Source organism: Triturus cristatus, chromosome 10, assembly GCF_964204655.1.
Source record: "Triturus cristatus chromosome 10, aTriCri1.1, whole genome shotgun sequence".
In the NCBI taxonomy this organism is placed as follows: Eukaryota; Metazoa; Chordata; class Amphibia; order Caudata; family Salamandridae; genus Triturus; species Triturus cristatus.
The window spans coordinates 382,977,744-382,999,273 of record NC_140593.1 but is presented as its reverse complement, the minus strand read 5'-3'; the positions used below and the strand labels follow the sequence as shown (position 1 = coordinate 382,999,273).

The 21,530-nt window shown below is 42.0% G+C and overlaps 1 protein-coding gene across 8 annotated transcripts in view; it reads right to left on the bottom strand.

The window, feature by feature from the left end:
- Positions 1–21,530, bottom strand: part of HOXA3 (homeobox A3) — a 130,666-nt gene that overhangs the window by 15,180 nt on the left and 93,956 nt on the right. For 2 of the 8 annotated variants that reach the window (XM_085631628.1, XM_085631627.1), the window contains exon 3: positions 12,104–12,680. In XM_085631628.1, coding sequence (XP_085487754.1) covers positions 12,104–12,563 — 460 coding nt within the window. In that variant the 5' untranslated portion in view covers positions 12,564–12,680. Of the gene's footprint in view, positions 1–12,103; positions 12,681–13,539; positions 13,757–13,811; positions 13,836–15,548; positions 15,933–20,429; positions 20,680–21,150; positions 21,176–21,530 lie in introns of those variants that run through there. The other 6 variants (XM_085631633.1, XM_085631629.1, XM_085631632.1 and 3 more) reach the window with 6 other exon arrangements.

The window sequence follows — 21,530 nt, the reverse complement described above, 5'->3', positions numbered from 1 at the left end:
CTCATAACAGAAAAAAGTGTGGACATTTGGAAATATTGTTATTGGTAATTTGACACAAAGTCTATCTACAGTATCCTATTATTTTAAGGAATAGCTATATACCTATGTACATTTGATTGACTAATAAAGAGTAATAAAATTGAAAAAAAAAATTGAAAAACCTGGTCTAATCCATGTTTCCGAGGTGTATAGTGGCCCATGAGCATTGCCTCGCTGTGCAATAAAATTTCACAAATATTTACAATACAACACAAAACAAGAACCCGCAATAAAAAATAAGTGAAACCCAACTACTGTAAATCAAGGAGACTAACATATTTTCTGTTTGTACAGAACTGACCAGTAAAACTTACACTAAGTTATCGAAGAACAAAAACAATTATAATTGTTTGAAAAGCGAGCATATATGTTTCCTTCCTTAGTGGAATAGGGTGAGAGATCTAGGTTAGTGTAATTGTATAAGTTATGAACTGAGTCAATGTCTTGAGCTTTTTAATCTTGTACGTTCGTGCTCAGTTACGTATTATACCCTGTGCTCTAGGTATCACTAGATATTTGCAAAATATGTGGTAAAAACCATGGGCAAACCTAAATGAAGAGACTTAAAAGCCAGATAAGGGAATATAAATTGTAATCTGACTTTAAAGAGGAGCTAATTCAGTATTGGAGTTTTATAGTCATTCTTACCATCTAAAGCTAACAAGACCCCTGCAGGATGGAGCACTGCAATAAGAGGACAAGCAGGGAAAAGGGGATATCAGATAACACACCATTGCCTAAAACCAAATGTGCTAATATAATACCACGGCTTAAAACACAGCAGAAAAGGCAACCAATGTAAATACATGCCAATGTTTCCTCAAAAGAAATAATCGATAAATTGGCTGACTTTGCAGTTGATTTAATGTGCGAGTCTAATTTCAGAACAGATTTGGGGGAAATCCCTGAAGACTATGCCCTGGTGGACAGCACTGGATTCAGGCTGTGCCAGGAAAGCTCCTTCAACCACCAACTACCAGCCAATTGAAAATAGTGTACCAATTTTAGGAGCAACTCAGTTTTTGTGCACTTCATCTCTATCTAATTCTGAGTAATCCATCCACTGATGGTCTTGTGACAGAGCATCAGCCATCTAATGTCTTGAATGAATGGGACTTTAAGATATCGCTTATTACATGAGCATATTGATGGGTGATTACTGTTCCAACAGTAAGGGGCAAAAACAGGAGCAAAGAAAAGTCAGATAAAATGCATCTCAATCTTAAAGCCCCAATTTTGAGAGTAGGTGAAAATGTTCTCCAACATTCTGGCACCATGTGACTCACTGCATCAATTAAAAACACACTGGCATGTTGACTTTGAGTGACACCAGTCCTTGAAAGATATTGTATAAATACACCTTTTACTGAGAAATATGAGGTCTGACAAGAGCAATAAAAGCGTAAGGATATATTTAAAAAAATTAAGAATGTTATGTTCACAATAGTAGTGAAAGTGAAATATAAGGTGATGTGAAAGACTAAGTAGGAAAAACTTGAGGACTTATTTTTAAAAGTTTAGTTTGCGAAGGGGTGAAAGTCAAATATAAGGTAACACATGAAATCCTAAGCGAGCAACTTAACCTTCCCTAATGGTATAATATTATATTGCCTTACATATAAACTTGCTGAAAAAAATAACAGTAAAGTGCCTAAGCACTCCAAAATAGACAATGAAAGCACAAACATAAAGCACTGTAAGAAATGTACAAAAACTGATCTCAGCTACCCCTGCCTAAACAAAACTGGTAACACAAAATGACACACGTTTAAATGCTTTAAAAAAATAAACAAAAATATATCTGTACAACCAATAACTATAAATCAATCTACTGCAAAATAAAACCCACCACAAACAAATGTAGGTTGGTCTGTTGGGTTTCATTATTAGCGGAATCCCTAGTACCCAGTGCCTTTGTCTGTCGGTAATTCTTCCTATATCCGAACAGTTCAGGCCACCTTTGTAATATAGATAACCTTTCTTAAACAAATAACCCAACTTAAAGATATACTTGCAGAAATGGTGGTCTAAATATAATCTCGTGAAATAAAAATTAACATGGATCTAGCTAACTGAACAATAAACGCTTTACTATTAAAGAAAAAAGCAAAAAACACAAATGCCTAAAAAATAGTCCACCAAAAGCTACAACTGCACAAAAATAAGCTGCCACCAAAATCAGGGTACACCTTTTTGGACTGCATCACAACACACAAGTAATCTTTAAAAAACTTCAACATGAAAATACTCAAAATTTTGACTGTCTCAAAATTGTGTTGCAAATCCAGGACCCAAAGTTACTTTGGTGAAAATTTCCTACCAAGGAATACAGCTATAATTCTGAAATATTCTAAATATACAGGAAAATACACTCTATCACTGCTTCCCACCTAGTAATAATGTATCATATTCATTCTCGATCTATCCTTTTGTATTCATGACAAATAGCATGATTTTTGGATTCATTTAACTTTTTGTATTGCATACTATACCTTGTGAAACTTCTTAAGCTGCAGGTTCCAATTACTACTTGGACATTCAAATATCCAGGATAGATGCAAATATTTCATGATTAAACGTGTAGTTGTATAAAAAATATTGGATTGTTAGAAAATGTGTGCAGGGGTCAAAAGATTTTCTTAGAGGCCCACAGCTAGTGCTTGCGATTGCTGAAGTTGCCCAATACCAAGACTGCCTTAACTCAATTCCATCTCCTTCCTCTTTATTCCACCGTCCTACACTTGCTATCTCTATATCTCGTTCATATTGGTTCTTGTTAATTCTTGCTTTCTTTATTCATCACTCTTTTCTACCTTTCTCTCTCTTGCTCTGGACCAACAAAGTCCGATACTGAAAGATTAGTCGTTGTCCTAAAACTGAGTGTCAGTGCCTGCACTGGCAACCGCCAGCACAAATAAAGCACTGATTATGAGCTCTTAGTTCTTTTAGATACATTTCTAATGCAAAAGAACAGACTAGAAAAAGCTGTCAACATCAATTGATGTGCAGCTGCAATAGTGTATATCTACCTATAGTTTTTCAATAGTATAAATTTGGACAACAGAGCACATCTACTAACTGAGGCACTCACACCCTGCTAATTTCCAGATCAAGACCGAATTCGTGTAGTCTTAAAAGATCCTCAGAGGTTGGGTTGGGTAGAGTTGTTGCATAGTATTGAGGAAGGCCAAAGACATCCGCTAAGATTCAGTCCAACGCTTCCAGCCCACTCCTAGCTACTGCAATTCTGCTCACAGAATAGGAGACCAAGTAGTTGCCTCAAGGAGGACGATTATGGGCCCTTGGGCTCAGATGATGATAAATTGTTGCTTAACTGATTAACTACCTTTTACTTAACTCCAGAAAGTAAGGGACCGCTGAGTAAAACTAGGGCAACAAAACAACTTCTTGCACCAGTGAAGACTCAATTTCTGATGTCAGCAGGGATCGTACTAAGCCAGCTTCTGCCTATTCAAGGACAGACTCATTTGCGTGTTCCCGGATCCGCCCTGAAGACCAAATTATGGCGTAATGGAAGGCCAGAGTGAAGAGGGAGCAGAGCTTATCAGCAAGCTGGTAATAAGATGGTTCCATGGAAGAAGGTTGTAGGTCCCATATCCGAACAATTGGGAGAATTGCATGCCAATATAGTGACATACAAGAGCACTGTTTGCATTTAATCTCCTAGTGGCCCAAAAAGTTAATATGTATAATATAATGCAATGCAATTATAATCAGATGAAATTTAAATATATAATTCACATATTTAAAATCACCACTTGATGTGCACATTCTTGTATGTATCCTAAATTGCCCTGCATAGTTCATGAACAGTGCTTCGTTGCTTTCCAGCCAGGTTCTTGCTATAGAAATAGATACTGGACCACAGAGCCGTTGTCCTTTGTGGGGGCTCGTCGCCAACAAAGAGTGCCTAATTTCTCCAATATTAGCCTGTATCTTACATCTGTGGGTAGATGGCTAGAAAGTATCTGGTACTTAGAGGAAGCTAAAACCTGTCTCACACACGCCTAGCTGTCATCATCATATAAAAGGTGAAGCTAACATGCTTGACAAAGGAAGAAAGAGGTGATAAACAAACAATAAACAGTGTAAAATGTAAGAACCATCTGAAATGCAAGAGATTATCAGTAGTGGTAAGATAAAATCTGAAAATATAATGAGTCACATTCTCCCAGATAGAAAATAAGTCATGGAGTTTATTAACATAACTGCCACACCCTATCTACGGCATTCCTCACAGAGGAAGCTGATGGTTAACTATGACAAACCACACATCATAACACAGTGATGGTACTAGCACCTCACCACATACACGACTGACATGTATAGCACAATGCAGGCCATCCAGAAAGATACAAAAACTGACATAGTAACATTAATTTACTTGTTCTGAAATAATAAGCATGAAACTTACAAATTAAAAGATATATGGCGTAAATTGTGCATCTTATATTCATTTCATTTGGTTTTCCAAATGTCCCAAGAAAGGTTACTCCTTGGCAAATTTATGAAGTGCAGCTCTGCCTAACTTTCTTTTTGCAATTCTGCATTTGTATTCGCATTAATGAGTGTGTAAAATGTATTGGTGCATCCCCTCTATGTTATTAGAAAATCTATATTGGCAAATGAGCTAATCGTTCAAATTTGCATTGGTTGGGATCTTGTCTTTTAGCCTCAACACATTTCTCTGAGCCCACTTTTAAAATTACAGCTTGATTGTTAGAACCATAAGCTAAACAATGTTATTGGAAACTTCAGCCTTATTTGGGCAAGTGCCAATAACATTGTCAGCTCATAATACTGGAATGTGGGCTCAGATTCTATAATCAGTGCTAAATGCTTTACTGGTAACCTGTCAAGAATGCTATTGCTATAAAGAGGAAATTGAGGTAGATGTTTATCTTGTGTCAGTTTTGTACCCCCCCCCTACTGTCCTCATGTCAACTTTCTGTTGCATTTGATTCTTGCAAGCAATTTCGTTTTTGCTAGACATCAGATCTTTGGATTGTATGCATTTTATAGATGTATTGACCTAAAAACATCCACATTTGAATTGCGTTTAACTGGAAACTGACCCTATTACGGTGAGTCAAGCTGTCCCATCTTAAAGAGATTTTTTAACTCATAGCGTGTCATTCCTTTACACATAGAATGTCACACTTCAAACATTTATCTTAAAGATGGCCACAATCATTTGTTTTAAATAATAATATTTATTGATTTTTATTTTAAAGTTAATGGACATCAGAGCAGTTGAGGAGTTACATGAGTTTAAGTATAATATTTAGTACAGAGTTGCAGAATTGCACAAAAGGATGGCCGTAATCATTAAGCTGAATCTCAATTCGATTTTTTTAATTGCAAAATTATTTCAGTTTCTAGCCTTCATGTGAGATTTTAGATTCCAAACTTTTAGAGGTTGCAAATTTCATGGACTCAGTAGAATATTATCCATCAAAAACAGGTGAAACCTACATTATTTTCAAAGAATGATTTTGTCAACGACTTTAGTGGCCCCAGAATTAAAGTCGCTTCCATGGAGTGTCCGGTAAAATCTAGCTGTGTACTAATTGTACACCACGGTGAATTTGTTTAGGCACACATTCATATACTTTGCTGACATTCTATGCTTCCCTTTGACGTTTTGAGATAGGCGGAAATGCACACTAAAAGATTATTTTTGAGATAAATGAAAAATGCACACTATAAAATTATTTTTACCAACTTCTAAAAAATTACCAAACAAGTTCTTTTAACTTCTATACAAAAGTAATGTTTCCTCTCAATGTATATGGAATTAAATGTTTATAGCACCACTGGAAAGTATACTATTTAACCCACATATCCATTTGAATACCTGCACCACTCATTAATTGTTTATGGAAATAAATTGTATTTAATGAGTGGTTAACAGCTGTAATGTTATAATGAAATCCTATTATGTGATTCACCTTGAATTTTGTTATCTACCATTAAGAACATACTAAATGCTGTGAGGCTATCAATGCATGCACTGATTAACCATATTTTCTTTATCCTCGCTGACAGGCAAGACTTATCCCAAGAGTTGGTTATCTCCAGTGGCATCAGCCCGTTGGTATGAAACAGTGACTCATTTCACAGGAAGAGGCGCTCACTGCAGCCACTGTGTGTACAGAATTGGATAGAATAGCTCATCCCATTGCCACATTTGTTTATTTTAAAAATGTAACCATTGAATATTGATACAAATTTGACTCACTATGGTTCAGATACCAGAGCTGAAAAATGTGCTCGATCTAACTTTCTTTCTGGACTGATGAGTCTGTTTTAAACATTAAAACCAAGCATTTCATAGAAAAAGTTGAAAAGTCAGTTGCATCCTCCCTGTGCTGAAGCACGAGGGACAGCAGTGGTAGACATTTAATCACAAAACTAATTCCATACGATTAATAAACCTGATATTCTTATTGTTGTTTTTGTATTTGGTAGATGTAAGAAGAAACCCTGCAATATTGATGGTTTCTTATGCAGATAAATGAGATATCACTTCTCGAATAAATAATATCACGTAAATTTAAAGAGTGAATAACCTTACTCTAACTCATCAGATGTATTGTGTTATTCCTTTAGCTTATAAAGGCTACCACGAGGCACACACGGGGAAGGTCGTATCCTAGATTTATTATATCTGGTCTTCTCGGTCTCCAGCTCGCTTGTTCTTGGGCCCTTGCTAGAAGGGCCTAAATACACCTTCACAGGTCCATAGTGTAATGTAACTGGTAGTGTTGGTGCAGATGGTCATTAGAAGGAATCACCATAAATTTAAAGTGGCAGCCATGCTCAAAAGTATTAAGGGCACAGTGCAACTTGTTTCTATCTATCTCTATCTGATTTTACCTCTTTTTGTATATACACATTCAGGAGAAACTATAGTGCTGTCTTTTCTTAATTTAATATTATTTTTCTTATTTTAACCTGCCATAACCTACCATAGAAAAAAAGATTCGAGTCATCAGAGAGAAAGTGCAAGACTTCTGCCTCACAAAGAAATGGAGCCTTTCAACAGAATGGGGACAGCTGGTTTTCCATATGAATAAACTGTATAAACTAATATTCAAACCAAAAGGCAATTTTATTTTAGCAAACACATGCTGAACTCACCAAGGACAGCTCAATTCTTAAAAAACGTTGTGAAGAAAAATGTGTTGGATGGAATGTTTATAGAAATCTCAACAACTGCTCGAGAGAGGAGTGGCCTGACTGATGTGGCACAGTAGACTCAAAGAGCTCTGGACAATCATCAAAAAAGTCAAAATTCACCTATACGTTTTCATTCCCCCTTTCAAAGGCCAATGGCTTCCTATTAATTGGTTTGGCAACTGTTTGGATTGTATATGATAAATTGAAACCATCGGCGAGATTGTCTTCACAAACAGAGCAATGTGAAATGACCCACTCTGCAAAATTTGGGACACAGCTAGCTCCTATAGTGTCACTTTGGCTGTCTGCCTCACAGATCGCAAAGGCCTGTGGGCAAACAGGCACCAAATGTTGTGTAGGGGACACGCAACAGGGGCCTCTATCTTCTCCACATTTGCACACCAAGATAGGTCACACCATACCACTACTCATCCCAGTTAATGAAATACAGCATTTCCTGCCTTTTGTTAAACAATTACAACTCTTTAAATCAAACATGTCCTGGAAAAAACAAATCCCATGTCCAGTATTGCGAATCCCTCATCTGCAAATAGTTTCTTACAATTACATAGTTATGCATTCTATTGCCACCACATGCCAAACGTCCACTTTCTGAACACAAAATCCTTGTAGTGACAAAAACAACAATACACAACGCTCTTCCAAATTCTACGATCAATTCATTCCGGTTTTAATCTGACCACACACAAGACCAAAAGGACACTTTTTGACTGTGATAGACATTCTCTGCCTGTGTATGTTACCTTTATAAAACAGTGCTCTGTGTGTATTCCAGTATGGATTCCACAATTGATGACCAAACACTTGCTCCACCTACAGCCATCAAAGACAGCGCATCCTCTTATTTGGAACCAAAAACCCTACCGCACAAGTAGGTTTCTTCCCATGAGTGGAACTTAGAGTGGATCATTGGTTAATACACACCACTCTCTCAACAGGATTCTTTGCTCATGCAGTCAGAAATCTGCATCATATGTTCTCAAACTGTCTTAACTAGAGCACCTGAAGTTACAGAAGAATTCTTGTTGACTGTAAACATGGGTTCTCTAAATGCCTTCAACGAGGAAGATGTGATTTTTCTAGACTATGTGTCACATAGAATGCCAGTCAAACTTAACAGGTGTTATGGGTATGGAAGAGACAGGCAATAAAATTGTATGAAGATGAAGTTTAAAATATATTTATTTTGGGTATGGATAGTCTATAGTCCTTTACATGGTCACTTCTTTAGTTCCCAATGTTTTGACACGTGTACTCACCCTATTTTTAGAGCTTTGATGAGAAATATTGAAGTTTTGGTGTAGATGCCATTTTCATTCTGCTTTTGAGAAACATCATTGCTTGGCGGGTTTTCCTAACATATACTTTAATAAATATGGGTTGAAGGCATTAAATGATCACTTGTCATTCAATGAATGAATCTTCGCTGAAATTTGAACACCATACTCAAATGTTAGTTTGTTATTTATTTTGTATGATGGACTTGGAGGAAATATGTGGATTGACTTCAACCCTCCAACTTTAACATCTACAAAATGGAACATAAAACTCAATTCTCAAAGGAATCTCCATAGTTGACCTGATGCCCAATCTGTATTCCCAGCCCTGGACATAATTCACCAGGTGTTAAAGGGAATAGGCCCTTGAATGCTTATCCTCCACAAAGGAGCACAACTACATGATATAAATTCAATGCTGCCTCAGAGCTTGGTTTTCTCCATCCAAGGAGCAACAGAGGAATTTCTTCCACGTTACCCAGATTGTGGAACTACACCACTACAATCTTCCAAGTTAACACAGAATTGCTATGTTATGTTTATGTTGCTCATATTCTGCAAGGTTTCTTTGCACATTTATCTACAAGCTAAATAATTCACGATTTACCCATCAATTCCTTTCCTAGTCCCATAAAAATTCATCATTTTTAGTCATATTGTTTATACATATATGGGAAAATACTTGTTAGGTGGACCCCATATAGCATTTCTGTTGTCTGATACCAATGTTCATCCCTAGACACTCTTGACCCCTTTGTATCCACCTCAAGTGTTGAACGGCCCACTCTTATTCCCCCGATATCTACACGCACTGTGGCATGCACACTTGTTGCTTGGCCTTGTTTTGTTCTAGAATATAGTGCTCTCTTAGTTTGACATCAGTTCTTTATATGCAGAAGGGGAAGAATGACCTTTTCATGACCATTCACCTACACTCCTACCATTGGCAAGATGAGGAGCATGGAAATCACGAACGACGAGCATGCCTACAACCACAGACATAAAACTGAAACCAGCAAGATAACTACAAGGTGAATATACTGAGACCTCCCCAGCCCACTCACTCTAAAACCTAGAAAATATACCAAGCGCTGCAGAAGCCTCCATAATAATCAGAAGCATGGAAACCTAAAAGGGGCTGGAATAGATGTGTCAGTTGGACAGCACACACCTAGAAATAGACTCATAATGCATCTGTAGGGGATCTATTCTTCCAACTGGAGGAATATTGCGTTACTTGCCAGTCAAAATCACGTGAGCGAAAGAGATGAAGTAGTTGAATGGCGCTACTTCAGATATGGAAAGTAAAGACACACTTGGCTTGGGGCTATATATTAACTCTAAGCCAAGTAAGTAAAAGCCAGACTGTGATCTTAACCTCTGTTGTGGAAACAGAAGAAAGACATATTTTCACCGTCACCAGACATACTAACAATGAAAGATAAATCGTGAAATACATTGCTATAGCAAATTAAAATAAAGGGATGAGTAGATAAAATTCCAGACAAATCATACATGAAATATGAACATAATAAGAAGTCCAAAAAAAGTAACGTAACTTTTGAGTACAAGTTGAAAAAGCATGTCAATTGTTTCCAAAGGTAGCATGGAGCAGAGTACGCCCACCACTCCTGTCTGATCTGGAGCAGAAAAGGAGCTGCCCCGTGAAGTACACCCAGCTCTCCGAGGGTCACCAACATGGCTGCTGTGCCACACACTGGACAGGAGCACACCTGGCACATGAATCATTCCCTCTAATATCCATGGGCACTTTTTATAGCACTCTATGCTGCACTGTACTTGGCTGAACATTAAATGGGAAAATGTTTCTTTGTTTCCTTACATACTCAAAATGCAGTTTATTCCGAAAATGCAAAGTTTAAGGAATAAAACGCATAGACCGGTAGAGATCATTTACATATGGAGGCATACATGCCTTATAATATGATTCAAACGACATCACTTTTGTTGACCTAAAAGTAGTCACAAACGGTAAGCTTATTTTGAAATTCAGTGCACAGTGGCTTGAGGCTTGAACGAGTGAAATTGTGGTTTAATATTAGCAAGCATATTGGCCATTAAACTACTTAAGTGCAGAATTGGTCTCTGGGCAAGTTGTGCATTTTAAGGGTTTCCACGTGACACTGGGAATGCAGGCATGTCTTATGGTGAGACTCGTTCTTGCAAAAGTATATTAAGATGTCAAACATATAATATGCCCCTGCCTCAAATTTAAATGTCTAAGGAATTGAACACATGCATGATGTTTCGTCTCTAAACACGTTTCAATAAAATTGATCTTCACAACTTTTAATTGATGAAATTAAGAACAATTCTGACCAAAACTGGGCCAACTTGATTACAGAAACGTAATACTGTTTTAAAGGCTAGAAAGCATTAGATGCCACTTGAATTTATACATTTATCTTGCTAGTTTAATGCGAGGTTGCTGTGGCCTCTTATCACGAATTGTAATCTGCTGCAACCCCTAGTTAAAAAGTAAAATGGCGGTGATTACAATGCCTTTGAATTCCTTGAAAGAGACAGAGTGATGTAATAAAATGATGCCTCATTCTGTCGGACTTCCTGGGGTTACAGTTCACTTCATATTCAAATTGTAGATGTCTAAATCACATCAGTTTATTCCTTAGTATGGTTTGTGTATATGTGTGCATATCAATTGTAAAGCCGAGTTTGCTCTATCAGTGTCTTCTAATGCACAATAGCAGTAGTTTTACACTTCATTAATATAAATATTGTGATTCTCTGGGGGTGCATGCTGATTACAATTGGGGTGAAACTTCAAAATGTATTTTTTCGAAATGAATTAAAATTGGCTAAAAATGTCTAAGACTGGTAGAATGGTCATACTTTCTGTGTGTGAGCCTGCCTGTGTGTGAGGATTGTATGTGTGCGTGTGTAAAAGGATGTGTGTGAAACTGATGTGTATTTGTGAATGAGTTCTTTTTTTTCCTGTTAGGATTGTGACATTGAGGTGCAGGACTGTAAAAACTGACCCAAATGTTATGCAGCGCTTGATATTCATTCATGGCATTTAGGAAATGGAATGGCTGTCTACGGGCCGGAAGTGCAATTCTTCAAAGTGTACAGAAAGCTTCCCTGGCCCGAGTGAATGTCTTAGGTGAATGACAGGGGATCAACAGACACTCGGGCCGTGACTGAGGCCCAGGCTGGGGCATTTGGACAGAATTATGTGCTTCTGTAGGGCCCAGCTTTTGTCATACAAGTGTAGCTGGTTTCACCTTCTGACATGCAAAAAGTTGCGCCTTCGCTCACAATTGGTGTATGGTGCAAAGAACCAATAACTCACACGTGAGGTATACATTTTGTATTGCCTCATTGGCATGTCTGCACACTTATCCCCACAAAAAGGCATGCATCCATAAGTCAAACACTAGCCTTTAAACTTTAGCTACCGGTTACACACCTCACACAGCCTGCACACCACAGGGAGCAAACATGCGCCGGGCACTAGCGAGGCGCCTCACACGTGGCCCACAGAAGAGTGTAAGTTTGTTTAAGAAGAGATAAGCTGCCGTTACCTGAACTGGAGCTGCCGGTCTTCGGTTTGGGGTTCTGGCGAGACTCCTTCATCCACGGGAAGATCTGCTTGGACGCGGTGGGTGACGCCAGGCCGCCGGAGGCCTTGGTGGAGGAGGCCGGGCTGCCGCCGGCATGCTGCGGCGGGGACACGGAGGGCGGCGGCACCGGCTCTTGCGGGGGCTGGAGTTGGTCCAGTGGCTCCGGGAGGAGCACGGGCTGCTGGCTGGCCTGGGCCCCCAGGCCCCTCATACAACTCTCGCTGATGTCATTGGCTTTGTGGTGGGGCAGGGCGCTGCCCGGGGACTGCAGGGAGCAGGCCGGCCGGTGGTACTCGCTCTCCACGAGCGGCGAGGGCTGGGGGTACTGCGGCTGACTGGCATTATAAGCGAATCCATTTGCTCCCTGGTAGGGGTAACCACCGTAGACTGCAGCGTTGTCGTAGTAGGTCGCCTTTTGCATTTCGTTGTTTCCCAATATTTATTTCAGAAACTGACAGGGTCTTGACACCCGTAAAGAGTAACATTGGCACCTCTCGGTCACGTGGTCTCCCTCCTCCAATGGGCGCCGCGGGCCGACCTAGGGTGTACAGAAAGCATACCACAGTGAAGAAATCGCACGAATCCATCTTACTTTCAATAGCTAAGTGACAAGGAAGCCATAAAAGAAAAAGCGGTCAGCAATATTTAGCAGCGTGAGCTGGCCCCGGGCCCTGAATCTCTCGGTATAAAAGCGCATCGGCGCGCGCTGTGCAGCTCAGGCACGGGCTACATGCAGCGCGGCCGGCAGTGTCCTGAGTACTTCAAAATATTACTTGTTTACATTTAGCAATGAGTGAAACCTTTGAAAATCTATGCACGCTAGAATAAGTGACTGTCCCTTTAAACACTGCATTATCTTATACATCGCGAAACAAGACTTGACAATTTAGGAGTCAACAGAACTTTAACAAAACACAGCGTTTTAAAAAATAGGGGGATTCAAAGCAAGGGCAAATGAACACAACTTATATCTTATCGTTTTTTCAAATAACTAGCCTGTGTCTATTTTATTGATCGTAATTTAAGCTATATTCTGCCTTTACATTCAGAATTACAATTGGACCTCGCATACATCACACAACATTATTTACGTCTATTTTACGCGCCATAACAGTTGCCGTCGAATTGACAAAGGCATTTTTAGGAAAGGCCGGCATGGAGTGAAGGCAAAAAACTGTCCCACAAACAAAGACTGCATTCTGAGCTAACTGGCTATTAATAATACCAACCGCTTACAAGCGCCTGAGCGTGGGAATTTTAGGCGCTACGCACTTTCTGGAGATTTATAATTTACCAACCGAATTGGGCTGCGTGCATTACACTAAGATGCAGTCATAACAAACAACATTAGTATGGAATCCTCCCCATAACTCTCTTTACGCCTTAGACATTTTTACCTGCACGATCAGTGTGCAAAATGGGATTTAATCTCGAGACTAGTGAAAGGCACTAAAGGTATGGGAGTTACTGTTCCCCAAACCCTGATGAAGCCGTTCTGTATCCAGGAGTCAACCCCACATGCCTGCTCCCTTTCAACCGCAGGCGGAACCGCAGGAAGAACAGCGCAAGAACGCAAAGCCGGCGCCATGTCTCAAAGTCCAACGCGGGCCCGCACTGCCTGCGAGGGGTTTCCCAGTCGCGCTTTTCCGTGCAAACTACCGAATTCTACCTGTTAAAACATGATGGATTGGGAAGAAAAACACAGCAGCAGGAACCTGAAAAACCAGCGCCCATCTCCATGACCACGGCTTGAACTTTCCTCCCGGGCCGGCTATAATAGGGACTGTCTGTGGAGCTGTGTGCGCTTGATGTATGGGGGTCAGCCGGCTGCGGGGTAGGGACGGGGCGCTCGCGGGAGTGCGTGCGAATCTTTCCATCCCGCGCTGTTTACCTATCTCCCTTCCCTAAAACCATCCTAACAGAAACGGGCGGTGTGTCAGAAAGATGGCCACCGTGATATCACCAGCTTCATCCGACCAGGCCACTCGCATCCTCTCGGTAATATTTTAAAGTCCAATTGGTCTGTCTGTCTATCTATTTATTTTCCCATCTATCTATTTATTCTCGACGCCTCGTCAGGGGTAGTAAGCGCTCTATCTATCTATCTATCTATCTATCTATCTATCTATCTATCTATCTATCTATCTATCTATCTATCTATCTATCTATCTATCTATCTATCTATCTATCTATCTATCTGCCTGCCTGTCTGTCTGCCTGTCTGCATGTACGGCTGCGTTATCAGAATGCACTCTATGAATATGCTGCTTGTTGTTCTGTACCTGTCAGTATATCTAAATATCAAATTATGAAATAATGAGATTCATGAAAAAGATTATTAGAAAATGTCTGCGCCACACAACAGAGAATTATCGACCCCGAGCCCTGGCAGGTCTATTCATATAGAGTAATAATCAGCCCCCGTGACTCAATAACAGACGAGAGTTCAGACTTGGAAAGAGCAAAAAACACACCGCTTAGAAAATTATTACATCTGTCCGCCACATGGGCACGCGCTCGCTTTGCAATTCTTCTCACAGACTGGTGGGAACATATATATATATATTATATATATACACACACACCCTAAGGATATTAACTGAGCACAGGTACAGGCGACAGTGCGTTATATAATATGAACAATGAGAAACAATAGGGAAACAAAATCATTACTTCCTTCACAAAATTTACACTAAAGCACAACTTAATAAGCCATGTATAACACAGCATATCTGCATGCAAAATATAGAATTTTCTTTAACTTCAAACACATTTCTTTCGCAACAATCTAACCTATATTTAAATCTGTATATGCAGGATTAGTCAATTTAAATATACATCGAATTCTAAGCAAGGTGCCTTTGATGTGCACCTTAAGAACACGCTTTTTCGACCTAAATTATTATTCAGGGAATATGTTCAAATAGTCAACTGGTCCATGTGACAAAGAAATGCCCTCTATCGCAGTGTGATACACTTTTAAAGCAGCACGTGTTCATGCGAGGTTGGAGGTTATCAAACACAGCTAGGGAGACAACATATAGAGGGGCCATGTGAAATGTTTGCCAGGGGCGCGAGAGCTCCCCTTGCAGAGCGGGCACTTTGTTTCTGTGTGGACTCTCGTGTGCCTGACCAAATTCAGATTTAGCCGGGAAGCGAAAGACAAGGCATAAAAACAACAGCCGAATTCCCTGAAGATTTCATGAAAGATGGGCAAAAGTTCAGGGGGACGCAGGGGGAAGCAGCTTGAACTCGCCGTCTTGGCGGTATCAGTCACTGGGGCTGAAAGGAAGCCCGGACGGGTGAACTCTGCCTGAACCGAGCTGCGAGCGCGCGCTCATAAATCACTGCCGGGACACGTAAACCCCACCATTCACGAGTGATAGCGGATTTCTGGCCTGCTTACCTTGCCTTCTGACGACTGAGGCGAAACACAACAGACCAGGCTCCCGCTCCAGCACGGGATCAATATACCAGGAGCTCGCACACCCCCCCAAAAAAAACTTCTGTCTACAGCCCGGACGGGCCCGGCCGGGGGATCCGCTACCTGCGAGGGCCGGGAGCGCGCCGGGAGCAGAGGGAGGGAGCCATGGAGGAGTCCGAGGGAGAGGGCTCTGCTTGGACACCCCCCTCCACTAGTGAAGAAGTGCTGGGACCCCCCCAGGCCGGTAGATTGGAGGTACCAGGGTGGCTGATCTCTGCCAGCCTATGGCCACAGAGAGAGCAAAGGCAGGCTTCTGGCGAATATTACACTGATGGTGGAGCCTGCCTGCCACCAGAGCCCCTCAACACTGGAAGTGTGGAGTAGGGAGAGGGGAGGGGGAGGGAGGAGAGGGCGACAGACAGAGCAAGAGAGAGAGAAAGAAAGACCAGAAGGGTGTATGGGGGGCGGAGGGGGGTTGTGGGTGGGGGAGAATATACTTCGCACCAAAGCGTCATGCAGGTCCAGGAAAGATATGCTAATGGTGACAAAGTGCTCCCAACAAAGGGGTTAACCTTGCCCGACTCTCCGTGTAAACGGTTCAGTTTTCTCTAAATGTGCGAGATTTTCTCCAATATGAGAGTTGAGGGGGGAGAAAAAAAATAGCAAGCTGGGTGAGTGAGATTTGGCTCTCATTGGCGACGAGGATCTTCTATTATCGCACTAGCTTTCCTATTACAGCTACACAGCATTCTTTGACACTATCACCCCGCAAAAAAGGGGCAAGCAGACACACAGCCAGCAATCCCAGCAGGGTGGGTGTCGATGCAAACTATAGATTTTGACTTGAGTGGTAAAGTTTTCCCCCTCACAACCAAGTCTAGTGCGTGTTTTAAACAGAACGAACCGAGTTCACGAGCAGCAAATAAACAATAAGAGGCGAGGGGGTGTTCACCCACAGGAGAGCTTTAACAGCTGCTGAGCGACACACAATCACTGTTCTTGAACCAGGTCTGTTCTTGCGGCCTTTTCAGTGCACCACCCAGCAATCGGGGAATACTAAAATTAGCATAAGGTGTGATTAATAAGGGGTGTGCAGAATAAGAGCAAAAAGCCTAACAACCTAAGGGGGCAGAGGTGCATGCACACTTAAAGCCAACAAGAGAGGCAGGGAAGCCCTGAGAAGGGGCTGCGAGGCCGGTGCGTCTTCTCGCGCATACCAATGGCAGTGTCACTTATTGCCGGACAAGATTTATGAGTCCATGCGCGCGGGCTGTAAACAGAGCCCTGGAACAGAAAGCCCGGGCTCCTCGCGGCACAGCTCGGTGGCACCGCATGAAAGGGGGACCCGGGGCTGCGTGGGAGGGAGTGGGGGCAAAAATCCACCCGTATGCGCTTTCCTACAAACAAACCTCTGAAGAAAAGACGTCCTAGTTAATGATCAACCGCCCTCTTTCGAATCTGCTGATCCCAGCTCCTCGGCGCGGTGCAGCCTCAAACCCCAAGATGAGAGGGAGTGCAGCAAAGAAGGGGCGCATGGGGGGCTCCGGGGGAGGCTTTCTTCTTTCAATCCGGAGCACGGAAGATTCCCCCGAACTCTCAGAGGACAGACTACCGCCGTTCGCGGACCGCGCTCCGGACTGCGTTCAACAATTCGGACGTAGCGCCTAGAACACGAAGAGCCGTGGAATGACTTTTAGTGAACTATTGGGGCATTCAGGCTGACCTGGTGTGTTTTTGTGTTACTGTGATATTCTGTGGTGCTGCAGCTATGTTTTTCTCGTGGATTTCGTTCAAACAGGACAATCGCGTTTCATAATATCTAACGACATATTTGCTATATATTGACTATTGCGGGATTAAGCAAAACATTAAATTATACAGGTTTGTATCAGGAGTTCAGATTTGCCGGCATGATGATTAATTTTGTTTATTAATGATCTGTGCCACTCTAGATCCATCATGTCTGTCTATCTATCTATCTATCTATCTATCTATCTATCTATCTATCTATCTATCTATCTATCTATCTATCTAATACATGGCGTTTAAGAAGAGGTGCAGGGGACTCTTAAGCGTTCTATGTTTTTCATAATTACATCAATGCATATTCTCTGACGAATAACCAATGGTCGCCATTGCCCCTTTCTCTAGTCCCGTTTCTAGGCCGCGCCCGTAGTTTACATTTTCCGGCGCTTATGGCTCATGAATGTTTCCAGAGCATCGTTTCTCCTTTATCTCGGGCGACACTGCGCAGCGCGTGCTTACACGCACACGGTAAATATGCTATAGATAAGGGAGTCAAACAGAAGCCGCGATGGCGCTAAAGAGACAAAGGGACCCCGATAGAATTGCCATTTAAACCTTTCCACTGATAGCTTTATTGATCAGGTGATTGCGATGGTTATTGATGAAATGGCTGTAATGCCTCGGAGTACAGGAAGTCGCGTGTACGGCTTCTGTTCTGGAACCCTCGTTACTTTGTTCTTTTCGATTAATAATTTTGCAAGATGGAATACGTGAATGAAATCTCGTGTAATCCCGCGCACTGCCCCCGTTCTTTTCCGACAATCAACGGAGCCCATTCTCACCTTTTCAAACCTTTCTGCTTGAAATATTCACGAAAATTGTATGCACAGCAGCCCCCTCACCTAGCCTTTGTGTTTAGGTTTTGTAAGGCAGGACTCCAGTTTAAGAGATTTTAATTGGGCCAGGACGCGCAGAATTGGGCGATAAATCACAGGAAAGGCTGACAAGCAACTGGCAACAATTAAAGCTCAAATTTTATTTTGAAGGTGAAATAAACAAATGGAAATATTCGAAATACGAGGTTCTGTGCGCAGGAAATCAAAGGTAGGGGCTTGCACGCAATAGATAATTACATTAACCTTCTACTTTCAGGAAAATTATCAACTCTTGCGCTGTTTCTTGTGAACCTTAAAAAGAATAAGCGCTGTTTATTGAAAATATCTGCGCCATTTTTTCAATATTTTCCTTAACGCACTTGTCGCGTTATTTCTCTATCAGGATGATATATAGCACACATACAAAAACTACTCAGAGAACATACCGTGGGTACACGAAATGAACTTTAAAACGGTGAGTATTGCCAAAAACACACATAATGAACCCTAAGGTTGAATATACAAAAAACTAGGATGGCGATTACACAGAAAACATTCACAATGCACTTTACCACGGCGAGTATTGCCGATAGGACTCATGGTGAACCCTAACACTAATACACAGAAAACACAAGCAATGCAACTTACGTTTGTCGAATACACAGAAAACACAAGCATTGCCCCTTTGTGTGCCGAATACACAAAAAACACAAGGAAACCATTTGAGTCTAGTATACATACTCAAAATACAATAATGTACCTTAATGTGTCGAATATACAGCAAACACGCACAGTGACCCTTAACACCGGGAACGTACGCAAACACGGTGAATACACAGGAATCACACACAATTAATATAAAAAATGTTGAATGAATAACTCAGAACACACGGAATTAGATTGTATGTGGTAAATATATCGATAAGGCACACAATGAAGCTTAGCACGGTAAAAACACACAAAAAAACACACAAGACGGCGAACCCCAGAAAACATCCACAATCAACCCTAACATGCTCCATAAACAGAAAACACAAGCAACGAACCTTAGCGTGTGAAATATGCAAATAGCGCCCGCAATTAATTGTAGAATAGTGAATGGGTACCGAAAGCACAAGCAAGGAATTTTAGTTAGGGAGGTGAATATACTGGCAATGCACACAATGAACCCTAAAACGTCGAATCCACCCAAAACATAGGCAATGAACTTTACGACGGCGACTACACAGAAAACATACACAATGAACCCTAACACGGTGATATACCGACAACACACACATAGAACACTAGAGTGGCGAATATACCGACAACGCACAACATGAACCTAAGAACGGTAAATATACCGAGAGCGCACTTTATGAATCTTAGCACAAAATGTACCGAAAAGGCACAAAGTTGCCCTTAGAATAGCGAATATAAAAGATAAGTCTCACAATAACCTAAACACGGAAATATGCCGAAAAGCTGCACAATGAGCCTCTGTGGGGCTGAATGGAGATGCGCTCATTGTGGCAGGGCGCCCCCAACTCTCTGGGACCATAAATCACAGCTCGGCACTCTGACCTTATGCAAAGCCGGGAGCTGCAGGGCGCAAATCTAGCGCAACGCCTGCGCCCTCCTGACCAGGAACCTGTCCATAATGTGCACACGGACTCGCCTATGTGTATATTCAAAAAGCGGCAGAATTTGCATGGATGAAATAACGAGATTTATTCAAAATAAACTCTGCCTGGGAGGATATGGTGGGGTCCCACCTGCACTGAAACGCCCCTTAAGAAATTTAAAACAAGAAGAATACATGTTTTGAACGCATCGATCGGCGGTGGGTGGTCATAGTTATTCATTCATCCATTCTGAACGCATAAAGGCACTTCCTCGACTTCCATGTACATTATTAAGCACTCGTGGTGGTCGCTTCCTTAATAGGGGGAATGGGTACAAAAGCCACAGAATTTATTAATCCCAAATTACCGATGCGAGAAGATGGCTGCTGCGTGCCTGGCCCTGGAATTGTCACCGTTGGATCTATACAGAGACACCGTCCAAGTAATTCTAAGGGTTTAGAAACGACAAGGGCCAGGGCTAACCACACTCAGCCCGTGATTCAAATAAACACAAGTGCCGAACGCAGCCTCCAAGTTCCTCAGTAGATGCTAAACTATGTTGAGTAGGGACTGACAATTTAAGCTCACACGCGCACCCACACTACCACAGACCTCTGCCATGAAAAGCTACAACTCACCCCTTTAATGAACGACCGGAGGATATACCTTGGGACGAATTCCATCGTGTTAAAGTTACATTTTTTTCCTCACTCGTGCAGCATACCCTCTTCATCCGATGGACCAGGGCTTGGCCAGCCTTGGCTGGTAGAATTAAGGCAAGGAAAGCCCGTGCAGTGCGCAGATAAAAGGGGGCAGCCTGCTGGCAGGCACCGGCGGCTCGGGCTCGGCTGCAAGTGCCGCCATAACGCGCTCTTGCAGCTGCTCACGTGGTCGTGCGTCAACTCCGAGCCCTTTATTTCCAACAGGCGCTCCCCAAACAGGCAGATCCTGTCCTCGCCCACATCTCTCTTGTACCGTGTGAACCACGGAAGCATTTTGTTGGGGCAGAATTTTAAAGTAATGAAAAGGAGCACAACTAAAAAAAAAATACAAGCCTTTTTTTCCCTTCGTTGGTAAACGAGGTAAGTAATTAACTAGTCGTTTGCCTACCCCTAACTTTTATGGGAGTCCGCGCGGAGGTAGTTGACTCCCACGTGGAGTCATAACCTCCGGGAACCCGCTGACTTGCAACCCAGGTGATACCCACGCGGGATCCGGTTGGAACGATCCGATAAGGATGACTTTGTGACAGCCACTTGGTCATCAAGTTGTTCTCAGTGCCGCTACTGTGTGCCCCTTTCTCGGCACCCACGCACGACGCCAATCCCGTCGCAGAAAGCTAAAAGGGCCTGTAATTACCTCACGAGGCACAACCGTCTGTCCCAAGAGCGGACGATTATTGGCGCCGTAGCTCTACGAAGAGCCTGCCCTGCTCCAGTGTGCTGGATCTCATTTTGCGGAGCCTTCAGGGACCCCCGCCTGCAAACGCAGCGATTACGCATTTCCTACACAAGCTGTTGAGTGATGCACAAAATTATAGGGTTCTAATCACGACCTTTTCTGCCAAATATCTGCTGGATGCCAACTCATCCCGCCTATCTAGGCGACATGGGACCTTGGCACAGGGTCAATTTGCATTCAGAATTTGCCACAATCCTCTGAAAATATTGTACGTCCGCATAATTACAACACATGCCTCACATATATATACACGAACATTAAGACGAGTGAACAGGAAG